A 20,803-nucleotide genomic window follows, 5' to 3' on the forward strand; every position below is an offset into this window, starting at 1 on the left:
AATCTAATTAAGGTAGTATTTGAGATTGCTTATATGAAGCACTTTTTAGCTTTTTTTTTATAAAATTGTTTTGTAAAAAATTCATATAATTAATTTTACGCCATTTACATCCAATGAAAAAGAGTTTGAACGAGGTGAAACAATCAACTGCTCTCTTTGAAGGCGACACAACTTGGACTCGTACCACGCATGAGATTTCTTGTCAAATTTAGCTAAAGATTAGCATGATTTTGTGAACAAGTAGAAGAAAACAACAATATTACTTCACTTTAGCACAAATCTAGGAACATGTAACAAAATGATATTATTACTTTGACGATAACCTTAATAAATGTCAATGTAATGTATTTGAGTGTCATCTCGCAAATTTCGAATTGATCAAGAATTAATTCCGTATCAAACTTAAGATCAAATGAATTAGTTACATTTCTAAAAAATAAATAAAGAAATAAATGAATTAGTTACCTATCATCGACTACTATGGTTTTGCTATTGATGGTGTTATTAGTTTTGTTAGTTTCTTTCGAGGGCAAGTGGCTAGATGGAATACTTAGGAAGTGCTATTGCCTATTAAATACGGTGTGCATGCATCAATTTGTAGGTTTTTGATTGTGACAAGTTATCTTTGTACTTAATAATTTCGACGCCACCTATTTGTTGGAAAACTGGCGTTCAGATCAATCACGATTGATACCCGGTGCAGCGGAAGTTTAAAATTTTAGTATGAAACAATTCCATAGTGTGGGTATCAACCATACGATTAAATTATTTGTGTGTGTAAAATTAAATAACTATTATTAAATTTTACCTTCAATCTCGAAGCGAGATTATTGGACTCCAACAGATTTCTCTGCTCTTGTTGTCTCTCCCAGGAACTGATGAACTCCTTCAATCAGGTCCACGAATGGAGGTTTAATCCCTCTGATAGATTGCACTAGAAAATCTATCAGAAGTTTTCTGCGAAGAGAATAAACGAATTTGATTCGCTATTCCAAACTGCAATTCAAAATCACAGACCGGAATTTCTCAGACAGAGAGAGGGAGGGTGTTCGGCCGAAATATTTGAGAGAGAGGCTAGGGTTTCGAAATTTTTTTTCTCAAAATTATGACCTGTTGTGTGTAATTTCTGTACTGCAATAACTTATTTATAATGCAGGCCACTAACACCTTAGGGCCCATTAGTCATAAGTTGAGGCCCGACAAGCAAAGCCCGCATGTTCAGAAATTAATATAAAATTCATCGTGACTCCGATTGATAAACCGATTTTACCAATGTGCACAGAAACCATTTCTGCACATTTTAAAGTCAAGATAAATTTTCCTGAATCCGAATTCAGTGGTTTCCAAAAATGTACATCCCTATGTCATTTTAGGAAATCCTACTCCCTTACTCTTATTTAAGAAGTCCAACTTCTTTATTCATTAAATTTAACTCTTTAAATTTAACTATCTCAACGGGGATTAAAACTCCATTACACTGTGTGACCCTCAATGGTTCAGGGATACAGCTAGCCGTGGGCTCACAACTCCTTGTGACTCGGAACAACGATTTCCGACTTGCCCAACGAATCATGGTAAAGCGCCTAACAACATCGCCCCATGATTCCCTAGGTATCACTGATAGTGCCTACAAGAACTAGTAGATTTTGGTTAGCGTACAGTACGGTCCCTTCATCCATATATCCCGATCGAATCAACAACCATTGGTATATCGAGAGTCGCTCAAGATTCGATAACTATGCAATACATCTTGAAGATCAAATTAGTGACATCGCATGTGCTACTAAGAAACCATTTCTTAAATCACATCAAGTACTCTGGCCAGAGATTCGTCACACTAATATCTCCTCAGATCGCATAGGATATCCACACTCGCAAGTATGTGGTGAATCCTTGACAACAATGCATCGACTCCTATATGTGTTGTAACTGTACCCAATCCCGACACCTGATGACCCCCATAGAGTCGGTAAACGAGTCAAAGCACAGTACTAGCATATAGAGTCTCCATGATGTTTCAAGTAGTAAGGACTAATGGTGTACAACCAAAACCGCGGACTTTATCCACTCGATAAGTGATAACCACTTGGAAAGTCCGGATAGGGTAGTTCGATTATTCATCCTATGAATATCCATTTGCATGCTTCGAACATCTCCATGTTCCCTACCAATGAAACGTGGTACTCCGCATCGCAAATGCTAGTCTCAAACTCGAGCGATCCTTATCCTTATTATCGGACGGCTCAATCGACTAGGAACAGTTTAGAATATACAGTGACTATAAGATGTATTTCATGATAGACATCCCCATGTTCTACCACATCTTACATACACTATAGTATATTCAAGATCTTTATCAAAACAACAATAGTATATCATAATATAACAATATGAAGAAAGACAAAGTCATTGTCATTAATAAAAGTGTAAATTACATTAAACAAAAGATCGTTTGTACAAAGAGTCATCAAAGCCCATAGCCACAAGTTGGCTCACTGGGCACCCACTCTTTCACTATCTTCTATATGGTGCTGACATAATTAGATTCTTAATTTGCAATCCAAAAATTTTTAAGTTCAGTTTTTGTTTAGAAAAAAAATCCAAAATTACACAAACTAGCTAGTAACTTATAACCTTTCCGAGTAAGAAATCCTTCGCATCATTTTTCGGTCTAAATACTTAACAATACACCGCCATAACTTTTTACTAATATTTTTTGGTTGAAATTATTCAAAACCTAAGTAGGTGTACTGTGTACAAATTTTTTCACTTGCACTTGGTGAGTCAACTGACATGAAATTTCATGTTTACTGTTTTCTTTATAAAAAATTCAAAACATTAAATTTTTACGCTATTTACATCCAATGAAGAAGAGATTGAAGGAGGTGACACAATCGACCGGTCTCTTTGAAGGCGACACAAATTGGACTCGTACCACGCATGAGATTTCTTGTCAAATATAGCTAAAGATTAGCATGATTTTGTGAACAAGTTGAAGAAACCAACAATTACTTCACTTTAATCTTAAAACATATAAATGAATGGTATTATTACTCGACGTAACCTTAATAAATGTCACTGATGTAATGTATATGATAAGACTCATCTCACATTGGTTAAAAATTAAGAAGTAATTGCTATAGATGACCATGATATATACAATCATGTTTTTGCGGATCTGAGATCGATGCGTTATAGTTATCATAAAATTTTGGCTTATTAATGTTAGGCGCATATGAAGGAGGGGAAAGAAATTGGAACAGTGAATGATATGATTATGAAATGGATTAATAAAGAACAATGTGGATGGTGAAAATGGATATAACGTGAGATTTTGGGCATTATTAGGTACATAAACTTGTCCCAATGGGCCTATACTTAGAGCTAATGTGTACTAGTTTTCAATTGGGCTTTAATATAGCATCAGCAATTAGGCCAACCCGATCCAAAGGCCCGCGGCACTTCCACTTTTATGACATGACGCCGAATATTTGAAAATTAAAAATGAATAAAACCAACCAAGCAAGAATAAGATTCACCACCGAGGAACTTTATTTATTTTATATTAATCCCTTGCAATCAAACTTCTTCATGGTGAACTTTTAAAGAGAACTTGTCATAATCAAATTATTTTTTATTTTTGATTAATATATATATGCTTGTGAGGTTTTCTTCGCTCTCACTTATGATGAAATTCAAATCAGACATTTCCCACTCGGGAAAAGTTTATACCATTTATAGTTGGGGTCGTCTTTTTCATGATCAATCTGGTTGTATCTTATTATGCATTAAACTTATAATATAAAACATGATGTAAAGATCCCCATTATATATATTTTATGTATGGTGTCTTATTCCATGCATACATGATACAACTTAATTAGTTAGTGAAATATGAAAATAATAATAATAATAATAATTGTTTAAAAATGACCCATCTGGGAGATTCTTTCATTTGGAACAGAAATACATCATTAATGGAAGAGTAAGTTTCTTGTGAAATGGTTTCAAAAATCTATATTCGTGAGATGAGTTGATTTGATCCATATCTATATTGAAATATGATATTTTTGACATAAAAATTAATGCATTATGATCTGGTTCGGTTGGAGATCTACCAGACTACCACTCAAAATTATAACGATTCGTAGCACGATCTTATAAAGAGCTTTTGTGTTAATAGAAACTCCTCCTTTATAAAATGAGGGGAAAAAAAAGAAATTTCAAATTAGTCATTTAGATTTAGATTTTGTAACTACATATGCAAGGATTTATATGTAATCAAACTAATTATTAATTATATATATTATATGGAGTATATTCCATCTAATACGTACATATTTTTTTTTAGTATCATATATAGAAAGCCCTATTTTATTTACGAATTTTTACAAATTTAGTGGGAGATGGGGCACTTTCACTTTCACTTGTGTAAAGCCAACAATCTAATCTCAGGTGGAGCTAAAAACTTCCTTTTTTATTTCTTATTTAAAACTGTGCAAGTCCCCATTTTCTAATAATTGGGGGATGTGTCACCCACTATTTTAATTAGTTTAATCTACGTGACTTAAAACTTTATTTAATATATTAATTGTTGACTTGTGGCTTCTCAAAGCAAATATGAACGCCTCGAGTGTAAACTAACCTTTTCCTTGTGCGTTTTAGTTTGTCACAGATTCCTTCACTTAGAAGTGCTAGATATATAATAATTAAATTAAGTTGAGTAATTTATATTTATTATATTCATGTGAAATATTGAAAATTAAATATATTTTCAAACATCGTGTTTTAAAAATCATATACATTTGCCTCGATCATTTGTAAAATAATTTACATGTATTTTAAAACAAGAAATTTTAAAAAATCATTAATTTCATATAGAGGTTATGTACTGCATGATTTAAACTTGTAAATGAGATTTAAATGCAATATTCCCTAATTAAGCTAGAAGCGATGAGCACAAAAGGCTAATTATAAGTAATAATAATCTCATATATATATATATATATATATTAAAAAAAATACACATATGAGTATGTATTTGGTCCCGATATAAATATTTTTCACGAAATCAATTCTTGATTTGATCCTAATATTAATTTTCAAATAATAGTTGGAATATTTTTCTTATTTTTAAATAATTTAATGTTTCGTTAGTCAGCGAATGCTCGTAAAAAGAAATGTTTATTTAATTCCATCGGTGCTCTATATTTTGCTATATATGGATTGGAAATGTTTCTTCTCTAAAAAAAAATCCCATTGAATGAGTGGAGGCTGAAAGCAAATGAAAATAATCAAAAATATTAAAACCAAACTCTAATACTTCATATTGCACCTTCGAGTTACATGCACATATATTATTCGGTCCAACCCGGCCGTTACCTTTTCGAGTTCAAAGTAAAATAGTATTTGAGTTCGGAAAATATAATATTTATTTATGTAAAAGCTATAAAAAGTGGTTTATAGCACTAGAAAGCAGAGGCCCTACTCCCATCTTATCAATCTTCTAACACAAAGTGATCAACAAAAAACAAAAAAGTTAAAAAATGTCCTCTACAAATCGAGAAAAGGATGGCAACTTAGCAAGGACGTTTGATGTTTTGTTTAATACAACAATTGGGGTGGGACGGGGGATTTTTCGTTTTTACGTGGATTCAAACTCACTGAAAAGAATTATTTTTTTGATATGCAATTTAATGTTTAAGTTTAATATATTAATTCGATTACAGTTAATCTATAAAGATGATAATTTTATATTTTACTATATTATTATAGTAGAGACCCTCTAATTAACTAATTTTTAATTCATTGATGAAGCTTGAGATGAAATTACGATTATATCCTAACTTAATTTTCAAAAAAAACCAAAATTATTATAAAAATTAGTCATTTTATATAATATCCTTTTTTTTAACCACTTGAAACAATATTATTTACCAAAATTACATTCCTATCTTTGTTTGTATTTTTGAATTTTTAGATTAGATATTTTTTTTCGAAAGATTTAGATTAGATAATTATCATTCTTAAACTTTTGAATATCTAATTCATCATGTGAGTTCTAAAATAGTATGAAAATTAATTAACATAATAAATTTTATGAATATACATGCATCGCATGAAACAGACGCTAATATATTATAGGGAAAATAAGTTTTTTGGTACATTAACTTGTTCATGTTTTGGTTTTGGTCCATTAACTTTTTCGATGTGGGTTTTGGTACACTAACTTTGTATTTTCAGTGTTTTTTGGTCCAACTGCATACGTGTCAACTTTTGATTGGTCCAAAATGATGACTTGGACCAATCAAAAGATGTCACGTATGCAGGTGGACCAAAAAACACTGAAAATGCAAAGTTAGTCTACCAAAACCCACATCGAAAAAGTTAATGGACCAAAACCCAAAGGGGGTAAAGTTACTGGACTAAAAAACTTATTTTCCCTATATTATAATGAAAAAGAGTGGAATTATTTAATTCACATAAAGTCGATTTTGTGATCTCGAATTTTTGGTAAATTGCTCATGATTTGGATTTGAGCACGTCTTTTTCGAATAGATTCTTTATTTTTGCAAATTGTTACTTGATTGAACATAAAGTATCATCATTATGCTAATAAATAAGGAAATAAATAGCAGTATCAATCGACTTATAAATTGAACTCATTAAATTTGAATATTATAGCAATCATTAGTATGACATGAACCCACAAATTAAAGCATTGCACACGATATCAAAAGTTATTAGTTAATAAATATTCACGGTACGTATTGATATTTGCGTTAAGTATGAATATATGATTTTGCATTTTAGTTTATATTATATTATATAATAAAATATACATCAATCAATTAATCATCTTGAAAATTTATGTGACCATTAGGGATGTTTTTCTTCTCCTTCTAAAATATTGCCCAACTCATCTATATGGTCAAACTTTATTGAAGTAGTTAGTGTGTGTGTATTAGCTAACCTACTACCAAAATAGTTAATTGCTTTCAGTGAGCTCGTTTTATACACGGAGAGCCGTCAATTTGGGTTAGGTCCGTCGGGTCGGTCCGTCTCCCCATACAATTTAAGTGGGTTGGGTTGAAATTTTTTCAACCCAACAGACGGTGGGCCTAGATGGGCTAACCCGCCTAGGCCCGCTGCGGGCCAAAAAAATTAATAATTTATTTTTATTTTTATTGTGATATATGCAATTTTTTTAATAAAAATTGTGAATTTTTTTTGTATTAATTATTTTATATAAAATTTACACATATAAAATCAAGAATTAAAATTTTTATTAATATGTGTTCTATTAATATTTATTTATGAAATGATATTTATAATTAATTATAATAATATTTATTTATTTTTATTTGTCGTGAGCCAACCCGCGGGTCGACCCGCCTTACCCGTCGGCCCACCCTCGATCCGTCAAAAGGTGGGTTTTTGATGGGCCGGTCAACCCCACCATGGGTTGGCCCGTCTGACAGCTCTACTGAGTGAGTGATCCACCATTTGAGTTCAAATAATGCGAATTAAGTGTGCGTTATACAAAACTAGTGAAAAATGCACACACTTTGCGTGTGTTAAAGAGATTTTTTTTATACATAGTTTTTTTTAATGCAAATCATTAAGTTAGTGAAAAGTTTTTAATGGAATAGTGGATAGGAAAAAGTAATTGTGAAGAAAAAAAGTAAAACGAGAAGAAAATATAGTATTCTTATAGTTTTTATATATAAGTCTCTCAAGTATTATAAAATAGTAAAGATTAACTATTTTTTTGGGACAGGAAGCTTACAATCGTTACTCATCGAATATATATATTTATATATACTGAGTAAACTATCGAACTTGACGTGCGTTCACGTCATGCTAAATACACGCACATAGCATGGTAAATCTAAGGTTTTTTCGATTATGAGATCGATATAATTCCGATTCCAACATGCTGGTGTAAATGTAATTTTGCGTGAAAATATGTAGGTCATTGTGTTTCTTCATATTTAGACCCTACGCATAATTCTCAGTAATGATGCTTTAAAATCATGATTATTCATTTTAATTATTCTAATTAAATCATATCGATCAGTACTATTAATATGCCAATCTAGTTTTTGTAGGTATGAGCCAATCATGCATGTAACTTCTCGTAATTAAACAACAGGCATAATTAAGAATATCGAGCATAATTGATCGAAACTGATTTAATTTATATATATAGCTGAAGATCATTATTTCTTGATTAAACCAGATTATTGTATATATACAATGCATGGTGGTGTAATACGAGATTTCGTGAGAATTATGATTATTCTATGCTACACATGCATGGTGGTGTAATTACGAGATTTCGTGAGAATTATGATTATTTTATGCTATATCTGGAGTACTTTTTTTCCATTATGTGGTCAAATGTCAATCATTGAATCATTAACACACATGTTAATTTTCATAAAAATATAAGAGTCCCACGTGATCTAATGCTATTGAAAGAGGAGGAGAAACACTCCCGATATAGCATAAAGTAACCCTAAAAATTATGCAATGAGCTAACGATATTTAAATGTATAAGCATCTTTAATGAGTGGAGGTACTGTACGTTAACGTGAATATTGCCAATTTATTAATTTAAATTGTTCTTTAAGACATTTTTTTTTAAACAAGTGTTCATTAATGGTCAAGCTTTATGATTAAATTTTTATCACCAATTATTATAAATATAGTTGGGAATTAAAATTTAAATACGTTGCCAAGTGTTAGAAAGGTGCGATAAATAATATTTTTAAATAATACTTTTTTCAAAGGAGAAAATTTAAATTAATACCTTTTACTCCTAAAAATATATATGAAAAACTCATTAAAAAAATTTAGCAAACATGTAAAAAAATTGATATTATTTAACATATTTCATTTAATGAATCGTATATATCATCAAGTTATCGTTATTCATGGAAAAAATAATATTTTTAGTCAATTTATTACTTTTTATTTTTTAGAAAATAAATAAATTTTTTGCCCAATAATTTGGTGAATGAAAAGAACTTACTATATTGTTGACGTGGCAAATCATGTGACATTAAATCTATCATTGGGTAATATTCATATGCTAAGTTGAAATCTACCAGAACGTACATGAAAATGATTAATAATTTCATTAATTCTTTAATAAAAATCATAATCTCAATTTTACAATACAATACAAACTAAAAATAAGATTATTTATCATTATGATGAATAAATTTTTAGTCGTCAATCATATTTCTAATTGAAAAATCGATCCATTAAAATAAAAATATTATTGTTTATCCATCATAAATATTTCAAAGACCTTACAAAATTAAATAATCCCAATGCTTGAGCAAATGAAATCACAAGCAAGGAACGATGACTACTCCAACTACAAATCCCAACTAATATATACAAGATAATTAAGAATGATAAAAGGATGTTGAATCTCATCGTTTGCATTAAACGATACTTTAAAATAATATCACAAATGCAAAAATTTGGCATTACTATTATTGATTTAATTACCAAATTTTATTTATAGGAAATAATTATTCAAAACTTTTAACAATATTTTTATTTATTTCCGAAAAATAATATTTTATTAAAAATATACATCGGACTCAAGATTATTGTTTAATATATATTATAATCGAGCTTAGAACGAGCTTAAACGTAAAAAAAAGTTTTTATTTTTTCCTATAATTTTAATTATTTTAAGACAAACATTAAATAAATATTAAATTAACCATAAATATAAAATTTAATAGATAATTCAAGTTATAAACTATAAATATACATATTTTTAAAACTGTTTTCATTTTAAAAAACAAAGAAAATCTTTCATTCTAAAAAGTGTTATAGCTTAATCAAATTTTTTAGAAGACTGATTATAAATTATAATAGGTCAATTTGAAAATTACTGGACAATAATATGGTAGGCAAAATTATTCAATTAAACTTTTTTGTGTCTGGGTGTTTGTCTCCCTTTGCAAATAATTTATAAACTCATTCAAGACAGGTCTATGTTCCACGTAGCCTATAGACCAATGGATAGCTAGCTAGGCTCAATCTTCTCTCGAAAGTCGAAACTAGTTCCCAAGTGAGAGGAACCCCACACAATTTTCTATGCATATTTAGCGATATACTTTTTTTGACCTTATCTATAATTCTAATTAAATTTGAGTTCTGTATAATAATTAATTTTAATTAATTTGATGATATCTAATTTTAAACTACAATTATACCCATTGATAAAATATTTTGAATATATCATTATCTATATTTTAAATATTAAATCATATTTTCGAATTTTTAGATGACTATATCACACCTAATGAAAAAATATTTAAATAAACAAAATCATGTTTAGATAACTATTTAATTATATAAGCACGTAACATATAATTATAAAATAACGTAATTTATATGTATGTATATATATATATATATTTAAAAATTGCCTAAAGTTATTCTAGTTGAATAATTATTCTAGCTAATTATAAAATATTTATATATAAAAAAATCGTCTCCAAAATTTTTAATTTTTAAAAAAAGTCGATTATTTTTATACAATATTACGCGACACCATAAAGATTATATAAAGAACACTACTTAACACAGGAATCAGGATAGTAGTATGCATTATGGATCAGCCTTATGAATAAAATCATTGATATTTATGGATTGATGTGTCATCCAACATTAGTGCATATATTTAACTTTAATTTTATTGAAAGACAATTTGAAATATTATTGCCCCATCTGCAGCTCTGCGGCCTCATGCATTCCGTAGAAGTCTAAAAGAAAATATCGTACAATAAAATATTAACAAACTAGAATTAAAATGAACATATATAATTTTGAAAGAAAAATAATTGATTTACTTAATTATGAACATGGTTTATAGCATACTGCGTTAGTCTAAGAGTTATCTAATATATACATGAAGAATAATATATCACGACACATCACGTCCTAAAAAGAAAATTATAATAATTGAACACTTTAATTGAAATATGTATGGAAACCCACCCAAATATGAGTGCCATTATTTCAGTTTCACGAAAGAAAACACAGATTTATATAATGTTTTTGGTTAATAACTATATGATCGATGGGGTAGTAATATATTTAAAATAATAAAAATATAATAATATTCGAGAAACACAAAAAAACAAAAACAAAAACAAAAACAAAAACAAAACAAAACAAAACCAAACAAATTAAACAAAACCATACCCACACGGCCCAATACTGAATGATCTCCAACCCATTAATGCTAAGGAGATCAATTTAAAAAGACTCGTCAACAAAGCAATTAATGATAAACAATTGTTTTATTTGGCTTTTCTTTTAATTAGATCTTGTTTTATCATTTATGATCATAACTAATAATTAAGAACCGATCGAACTTTTTATCAGTGGATTGATCAATGATTATCACACTCCCAATGAATTGTCGAAAGTGTTGCCTTTGATAAAGTTTGAAATATATATATATATATATAATTCAAAAATTATTATATATCCGACTCTACGAGTTATTAACCTTTTGATACAGTAGTAAACGATCGATCCAATACTTTCCTCGACAAAAGTAATTTTCTATTGTACACGTTCAAGCACATTAAACCGTGTTGGATATATGCTGTGAAACACTATCTTAATTCTTATGACAATTTCTTGGAACAAATTTAAGTTTTTTCCACCCTAAAACTAAAAAATGGCCTACAAAATAGGCCAAAACACATTACTGGCATAACAGGTGAAGAATTAACCCCTCCAAATCTTAGGTCTTCTTGTTCTGAATTTTAGGATTAAACTCTTTGTAAAATCGTATTGTATTTAACTCTTTGTCATGCACAAGTAAACCCAATCAAATAATTGCGTGTATACGTCTTTTCATTAAATTATTAGGCTTTATATTAAAAATTTATTTATGAATGCACGGATTTTCCCGTCGATGAAAACTATGATAGCGCGCAAATATTTCATTAATAAATATGGGTGACATTTTAATATATTTGTACTCATTCTTTAATATTTTGAGCTGCCTAGTACACACTTTTTACTTACTTTTGAAAAATTATATTTGCTTCAATCATTTTTGTACTCTTTCTTTAATATTATGGTTGTTGAATAATGTAAATGAAATTATAACGTTCAATAATATATTTATATTCATTATGGAAAGGGCAGACCTACCAAAAAACAACCTTGTTCAAAGAAATTTGAATTCATTTAATTTTCTGTCTTTTCACAAATTGAGTTTTCGAACCTAGCTAAAACATAATGTTGTTGTCTAGTCAATATTAAAGTCCAAAGTCAAATTTGCCGCTAAGGGATGCAATTTAGAATACAATTGTAATTGTAATTTGTAACCAAGAGATGGACCCTTCAACATGTATGAAATTTTTTTTAAAAAAAGAGCAATATACTTATAAAAATTGCTAAAATCAGTGATTCTAAAAAGCATTTTCTCGACAATATAATTATACGGGCAATATATATTGTTACTTTAAAATTAAAGAATATTTATATATTCTAAATTAAGTAGTCCACAAGATATATCTCACAATAGGAAATCACTCGATCAGAAACCAATAAACTTAGTAGTGGGGTAGAGGAATGATCGAAGAGGCTGATTTGAAATTAGAAATTAGATAAATTTTCAAGGAGACAAAATAAATGTAACTACCACTTGAGAACACCATCTTTTATTCTAGTTTTGCCCTTTCTTCATTTACTCTTTATTTAGGCTTTTTTTCCCCTAGAAAGTTCAATTTTTATTAAATGTTTGTATTTTGCCAGCATTCTATTTTTTTTTACTTGCTATCTAATGTAAATTGCATTATCGAAAAAGATTGCAACAATTATATTCCCATTATTTCGCAACCAATTGAATTTTAAATTGTTTTTTTTAAAAAAAAATCATAAATTATTTTTTTTATTGTTGAGTAAATTTTACATATAATATTTTTATAATAAAGATCACAAGCGTATCATATTAAAATATATATTAAACTTTAATCATTTCACACACGCAACGCGTGTGCCCAGTCACTAGTTATAATAAAATTCAATCGTGAGACGTCTCTCTCTGAACCGCCAAACAGGTAACATTAGACTCATCAATTAAAGAAAAAAAAAGAGAAAATATAAAAAATTGTGATCTTTCCTGTTTGTCAATATCATGTAAACCTACATATACTCTCATACACTATTATATATACACAACAAACTGCCATTACCTCTGATTTATATTTTCTTCAAAGGCCCCGTTTGGTATCAAAAGTGCATTTTCAGTTAATAAAGTGTTTGAATAACCAAATAAATGCTTAAAAAAATACTTTTTAAGTCAAAATTAGAGCTTTTTCAAAAACAAAAATTTATAGCTTAAAAAAACATTTTTTTTAAAAAAATATCTACAAAATCCAAACGGGCTCAAATATCCCACGAAAAAAATTTGAATATATATATTCAAGAAATAAAACCACTTCATTTGCCTATATATATTTCTCTCTCTTTTTTATTTATTTAAACCTGTCTCCCAATGAATTATATTAATAGCAATATTGAATACATGAATGTTGATTGATAAGCTCCCGTAGCCTTCGCTCCCACCTCCTATTTTGTCTCTCGATTTCAAAATTACAAAAACAATTTCTCACAACTGGATAAGAATTAATTTTCTCATAATCCATCCCTCTTCTTCACCCAGTACTCTTGATAATTTTGATATTATTTTAGATGTTATGATACATAAATTATAATATATGGAGTACTAGCTTATCTCTCTCTCTATATATATAATCCATGAACTACTATTTTCCGCATCAAATACTCGTTGTTTAATTTTACCACTCGCTTCCCCGTATTTCACTCTTCTTCATTTACTGAATCTTTGAAGTGGTTGAAGTGAAGAGTCCAAGATTCAGAAGATATTAATTAAATCTACAGTTGGATAGATAAGATATCCAGTTATATATCTATCTATCTATCTATCTATCTATCTATATCCTCCTTTGTTTGTGGATTTCTTTGTTTTTGTTCTTTATTCAAGTTGTCGATTAGATTCTTGAATCTGTATCAGTGTACGGTTAATCTTGATTCATGGATGATTATAACTTGAGAGAAATAGCGTGGAAAACAGCTCATGATCCTTGTAAAGATATTGATCTTGGAAGCAGCAGCTTGATCAAATGGGTTAATCCAGGCCCTGTGATAGTGGGTGCCGGGCCTTCGGGCCTGGCGGCGGCGGCTTGTTTGAAGGAAAAAGGAGTGCCATGCCTAGTGCTGGAGAGATCCAAGTGTATAGCATCTTTATGGCAACTGAAAACATACGATCGGCTAAAACTCCATTTACCTAAGCAATTCTGCGAGCTTCCACTGATGAGTTTCCCAGAAGATTACCCCACTTACCCTACAAAACAGCAGTTCATCGAGTACTTGGAATCCTACGCGAAAAGGTTCGAAATCAGGCCGGTATTCAATCAGAAGGTGGTGAGTGCGGAGTTGGATGGGCACTTTTGGAGGGTGAAAACAGCGACGTCAGAAGGAGGAGTAGTGGAGTACTCCGAATACATGTGCCGGTGGCTGATAGTGGCCACGGGGGAGAATGCGGAAGCGGTGGTGCCGCCGGTCCAAGGGTTGGCGGAGTTTGGCGGAGTTGTGGTGCACACGAGCGGGTACAAAAATGGAGGGGTTTACAGAGGGAAGAAAGTGCTTGTTGTTGGTTGTGGGAATTCAGGAATGGAAGTTTGTTTGGATCTGTGTAATCATGGTGCCACCCCTTCACTTGTTGTTAGAGATAAAGTAAGTAGCTAGTAACAAATCCACATGAGTAGTACCTAATTCATTTTATATATTAACATAAGTGCCTGCCTGCCTGCCTGCCTTTTTTTTTTTTTTTTTTTGAATATATAATGGAGGCAAAAACCTAGATTAATTGTTGTTAAATTCATTTTTTAAAAGATTTTCACCCTCGTAGCTAGGTGAAGTACTTGTCTGTATGTGCATGGGAAGAATTGACAGTATGATAATGGAGTGTATTTACTTACTTACTGTTTGAGGGTATTTGCAAGTTGTGATTTTTTTTTTTTTTTAGAAAAATAAAATTATGAAACCCTAAGTCAAATGAAAATTATTGGGAAAATAATTTATAGCTAGCTTTCATGAGTTTATTTTAATGTATTTTATTGGAGCTGAAGAAGATCTTTGTTTTCAGTGCTTACCAATTTTTTGAGATATATTTTAGTTAAGTCGATATGATATGATTTAATGAATTAAGAAACCTTAATGTTTTTTTTTTTTTAGCTTTCTTGGAATACTCAAGCATGCGCATTTGCTTTATAAAGTTCAAGATTTTGCTTCGCAGGCTTACTAATTATGTAGTCTTTAATATATTTTAAATGCTAGCTAGCTCTTCTCCCCCACTATAAATATAAATGACCCTCTAGCTTTAGGAAGACCAATGGAATTTAACCAAAATATGCGAGTTCCATATATATGTGTAATAACAGGATGATCATCTCCTGGAAACTAAATTTATGTTCTTATATTTAAGTTTTTTTAAAAAAAAATCTCTTAACATCATGATTTCTATTTTCTTAATGTTTATTTCTTAATATATGTCCTTGTCTTCGTTTTCTTGTTTGTTTGTTTTTTTTTTTTTTGTTTTTTTTTTTTTCCGGCTAATGGCTTTAAATCTTTAACATGAATTTAGGTGCACATTCTACCACAAGAAATGCTAGGAAGATCAACTTTTGGGCTGTCCATGTGGTTACTGAAGTGGTTTCCCCTAAACCTAGTCGACCGGTTTCTACTAATTGTTTCATGGCTCCTACTCGGTGATACGAGCCGGTTGGGGCTGGACCGGCCTCGGCTGGGCCCACTCGAGCTAAAGAACCTCTCAGGAAAGACACCGGTGTTGGATGTTGGAACCCTTGACAAGATTAAAAGTGGAGACATTAAGGTACAATTCCTCGTTGCTATGTCTACATACATTATTCCCTTTCGCTAATTATTGCTAAATTCACTTCAAACTTTTTAAATTGTTTGTTGTAACCCATGATCTCAATTGCCTTTATCAATCATTGGGTTTCCTTTGCTTTTAATTTTGTTAGATGACATTTTTAGTGTGACAAAAATCACCTGTTTTAATCAAACAATCACTAAGGAGAAAAGGGTCCCATTTCGGTTGAGATTATGCGCTTGAGATTCCACACATTAATTTCTCTATCAATTGGTTGGTCTTTTCAAGAAAAATGGCTCCATGTCATCGAGTGGTTTCATTACAATCACTTCCCAAATTAACAACCTTGTAAAACAAAAAAAAAAATTTAAAGTAAATCATCAACTTTGACAAAGAAACCCTAGTGTATCATTGTGTACCTATAGTTAAAATAATTTAATTATGAAGTTAAACCGATATATAATATTGATTATTCTTTAGCTATCTTTAATATATATTTTTTGAATCATGCATGTGTGTTTTTTTAATTCTATTTCATTTTATTTATTACTGAAACTTGTTTTCTTTTACAATTTTAAAGGTGTGCCCCGGCGTTCGGAGACTAAGCCAAAAATCAGTAGAATTTGTTGATGGAAGAATACAAAATTTTGATGCAATAATATTAGCAACTGGTTACAAAAGCAATGTACCATTTTGGCTAAAGGTACATCGATTTCTTGATTTTGCAATAAATCTCCAGATTTTCAAATTGCATACGAGAGGACATGTTTGGCTCATCGGTGTTAATTCTTTTTTAACCAGGGAAGTGAGATGTTTTCGAATAAAGATGGCCTCCCAAAAAGGCCATTTCCAAATGGCTGGAAAGGCGAACATGGGCTATACTCGGTGGGATTCACCAAACGGGGCCTTCTCGGGGCGTCCATGGATGCCAAAAACATAGCAAATGACATAGAAAAATGTTGGAGAGAAGGTGAAAAGAACCATTCACCCGTTTCTTGGCCCCATTCCTAGCAAAAATGTATTGTTTTCGGTTACTTTGGTAGGATATTTGACTTGAAGAAAAGACTATGAATGGAGAATTTTTGGGTTTGCATCGACCAAGAAGATCACCTTCCCAAATTTGATCAACTTATGGGGAAATTCACGATGATCGATTGATCGTTCTCCATTAACCATGCCCCCGAGAACTCGAAAAAAAAGGTCGATATATACGTATAGGTTTTGCGGTGAACTTGAATCGATCTAAATAGAGTATATATACTTCTTGTACATGGACAACTCTCTTCCTAACCATGAGATATATTGACTTTTTAGTCATTAGGGTAAATTCTTGCACGTTCTTTGTATTTCACTTGATATTTTATCACTGAAATTAAAGGTGATTGGTCCGTGTGTAACGCTTGATGATCAAAATTATAATTAGGCTTGGGGAGTAAAATTTTTTGTGTTTATTTATTTAGGGTTTTAGTTGGTTGTGACGAGTGTCGTTGTAATGATATTTAAAACATGATGGGGAAACTTTTGTACCAAAATTCTATATGATCACACAAGCTCTCATTTAGTGCAATTTTATTATTTGTTTCTGACTTGTGCCAGTTTGTACGTGAAATGATTACATTCCCTACAAGTAGAGATATTGGACCACTATAATTTAATATAAACCAATGTGCTAGATTGAGATTGTTGTCCGGTCGAAAAATATTGTTGTATACTTGACTATTATTAATTAATTTTCTACGTTAATTAAATTCTTAATCAATCATGTGATTGGTTACAAACTCTATTTGCCATAATTTATTTTTGTCTTATAACTTGTTAACGTTTGATTTTAGTATAATAATTAAGTTTGCCGTCTTTGTCTATTTTGAATATTTTTCGGAGTAATGACATATATAGGATTATTTTATGCTACATCTGGAGTATTTCTTCCCTCATGATGTGGTCAAATATCAACCATTGGATCATCAAGACATATGTTAATTTTTATAAAAATATATGGGTCTCACGTGATCTAATGGTATTGAAATAGGAAGAGAAACACTCCCGATATAGCATAGACTAACCCATATATATACATTTTGGTCGTTAAATTTTATCCATTATCCGCTCTTGTAATAGAATTAAGAATTGTATACAGCAGCTAGCCCCTATAATACTTTTTCATTTAAATTGAATGACGTTGATTTTTTTTTTTTTTTTTTTTGAAATTGAAATGCATATTCAATAAAAAGATATCTTAATTTCAAAGTGGTACGTACATTAGACATGTTAATTCGTCAATTTGGAAAATGAGGATATTTATACATGATTGTTACGTTTTTTAAGGGACAAATTAGTTGATTTGATTCATTGAACCTCATGAATATGAAATTGAAATTCCATGTTTTCCTTTTAAGGCAAAACACGTTTTTGAATTGAATTTTCGTAAATGCAATAATAATTACATATTCATGTAAAAAGTGAATCGGCATCTTCTATACATTAAAAGATTAATTGGTAAACGATCAAGATCAGTACTAATAATATTTCCTATTGAGGAGATGAGATGTCACTATTTTAAGCGCATCATTATTAATATTATTTTTTGAAATTATATTTTAAACTATTGTTTTTTGAACATGAAAATTATTGGAATCGACATTTATAAGAGATGTATCAAAGATTAATACACAAATTAGGCATTACGTACGTTAAGCCCATTAAGACGTTGGAAATGTCTTTGCACGAGTCTCCATCAAATAATTAACTCCACTCTAATTCCATCATCGCTAATTTTCTTTTCCAGAAAATTTAATGTACGTGTTTGCATACTTAGTTTCCTATCTTTTTTATTTTATTATAAACATTCTCCATTTTAATTCCAGAAGAAACTTATTCCAACTAAATAGAAAATCTTTAAATTATTTTTTAAAACATTTCCAAACACTATCATATATACACACACAGTCACAGAGGAAATAGAAATTAAATAAATAAATATATATATATATTATTGATTAAATTTAAAAACCATTTACTAACCAACTTTTATCTTTATTTATTAAAACATTAATAACTTTAAAATTAAAAGCAAACCTAATTCATTCTCTAACATTTCTTCGAAAACACACATTGTGTGTGTCATGATCCACTAGTGTATGTATACACACGTACACACACATGAGATGGAGAAGCATGTTATTGCCTCTGGTTAATTCCTAAGTGAAGAAGAGCGAGTACGTGATAACACTGATGAAAGCAACATGCACATATGCTTCTTCTTCTCCGGCAATTTATTTGGCTGTATGCCTACGTACTTTCAACTAGCTACAATATAAAATAAATTGTTTGCAGTCAGTAAAAAAAATGATTGTTATATTTTAGCTTAAAAAATCACTTTTGTATGTTTCTTAAATGTCTCAAATTATGTGTTAACTTATGTTTAACTTAATCGAAATTCAAAAACTACTCATATGGTGATTATGATTCTCTCCAAAAGTGATTCTAATAAAAAAATCAATGTTAAAATCACTATAATCACTTATTTGTCAAACACTACCAAACTCCGATTTTTAGATTTTCACATTTATTTCTAAACACAATCAACTTTTGATTTTTCTTAATTTTTTTATAATCTATAAATTTAATTACTTCTATAAATCATAATCTTTTTCAAACACTCGCTAAATATATAATATGTACTCATCATCATCTTTAATTTTCTTTAAAAAAATTATATGTATAGATTTTATAAATACCTTTTTAAATATAAAACACATGAGTTAAATTATCTATGAATAAAAAGAAGCTAGTTGGTAAAAAAAAATATTAGAATGAATTATTGAAGGCCACAAATTTAATGTAATTAGAAGAAAATGTAGGCTTGAAGGAGTTGTAGTTTTGGCAGAAAATTATGGAAACCACAAGTGGTACTACTGGTCCTATATATCTAGCTAGTATGGCGGTGAGGATATATATGATCCACAAGCTCATGATGAGGATGACTTGTAACGTACATGCACATGATGCTAACTCATCACACCATCCATTTGTTCATTCCTTTCATCATGAATAATAATATTTATAATTAGCTATTTATGGTCCTACGGATTTATTATCTTAGCTACGTCGACACGTACCCTCCCACCATTCAAATTTAATTTATTTTTTTAGATGATAAAAATTTCGTGAAATTGATTTTTCCCCCCTTCTACCATCATACATCAATATATCTATCTATGTATTATGTATATTTCGGTACGTAATTTACACGTTTTTCTATTTTTTGTCATATTATAGATCAATCTACGATCTTGTATGCATGTCGACGTTTGGAGCATGTCGTTTGACGTATTGATAAATTTTTTGAAAAACATGTAAGTTACGATCGAGATTAAAATAGTTCCACTCATAATATAGATAGACATACAAATTTAAAGGAATGGATAAATATCACATGATCTTATTGTTACAATATATCTAGCTTGTATATATTATTTGCGAAAATTTTCAAAAATAAAAATGGAAAAAAGGGGGAAAATTACTTGTAAAAGTTGAACAATATAATACCTAAACAATATAATAACAAAATACCCATACGTACCTATGTATATCTATACAAGTGTGTGCAAATTAGTGCGTGTATGGAGCTAGCGGTTGAGTAGATGCTACCCGTAGGGTAGAGCACTGCGGGTGACGTGGCGGCTCATGATTGGTTAAAATCAATGAGCTCAATGTGAAACCCATTAATTTTGACCAATCATGGGGTTACACATCACCCCGCAGGGTAGTGCCCTTCGGACGACATGTACTAAACTGGAGCTAGCAATTAAATTTGGTGCAGGGTAGTCA

The 20,803-nt window shown here is 30.2% G+C and overlaps 1 protein-coding gene across 1 annotated transcript; it reads left to right on the forward strand.

Moving 5' to 3' along the window:
• The first annotated feature begins 13,792 nt into the window (after positions 1 to 13,792).
• Positions 13,793 to 17,474, forward strand: LOC140870942 (indole-3-pyruvate monooxygenase YUCCA6-like). Its single transcript, XM_073273361.1, has 4 exons — positions 13,793 to 14,814; positions 15,725 to 15,973; positions 16,554 to 16,676; positions 16,775 to 17,474. Exons 1-4 carry the CDS (start codon positions 14,113 to 14,115, stop codon positions 16,982 to 16,984), a joined length of 1,284 nt encoding a protein of 427 aa, XP_073129462.1. The 5' UTR covers positions 13,793 to 14,112; the 3' UTR covers positions 16,985 to 17,474.
• Positions 17,475 to 20,803: the final 3,329 nt, after the last annotated feature.

This window comes from Henckelia pumila, unplaced genomic scaffold (assembly GCF_033568475.1).
Source record: "Henckelia pumila isolate YLH828 unplaced genomic scaffold, ASM3356847v2 CTG_298:::fragment_3, whole genome shotgun sequence".
NCBI classification, from domain to species: Eukaryota; Viridiplantae; Streptophyta; class Magnoliopsida; order Lamiales; family Gesneriaceae; genus Henckelia; species Henckelia pumila.

Bases quoted from the DNA above. Each gene is read 5' to 3' on its own strand.
- LOC140870942 (XM_073273361.1), top strand. From the start codon at position 14,113: ATGGATGATTATAACTTGAGAGAAATAGCGTGGAAAACAGCTCATGAT. The intron at 14,815-15,724 runs GTAAGTAGCTAG...ACATGAATTTAG, and splicing joins CACTTGTTGTTAGAGATAAA to GTGCACATTCTACCACAAGA. The intron at 16,677-16,774 runs GTACATCGATTT...TTTTTTAACCAG, and splicing joins ATGTACCATTTTGGCTAAAG to GGAAGTGAGATGTTTTCGAA.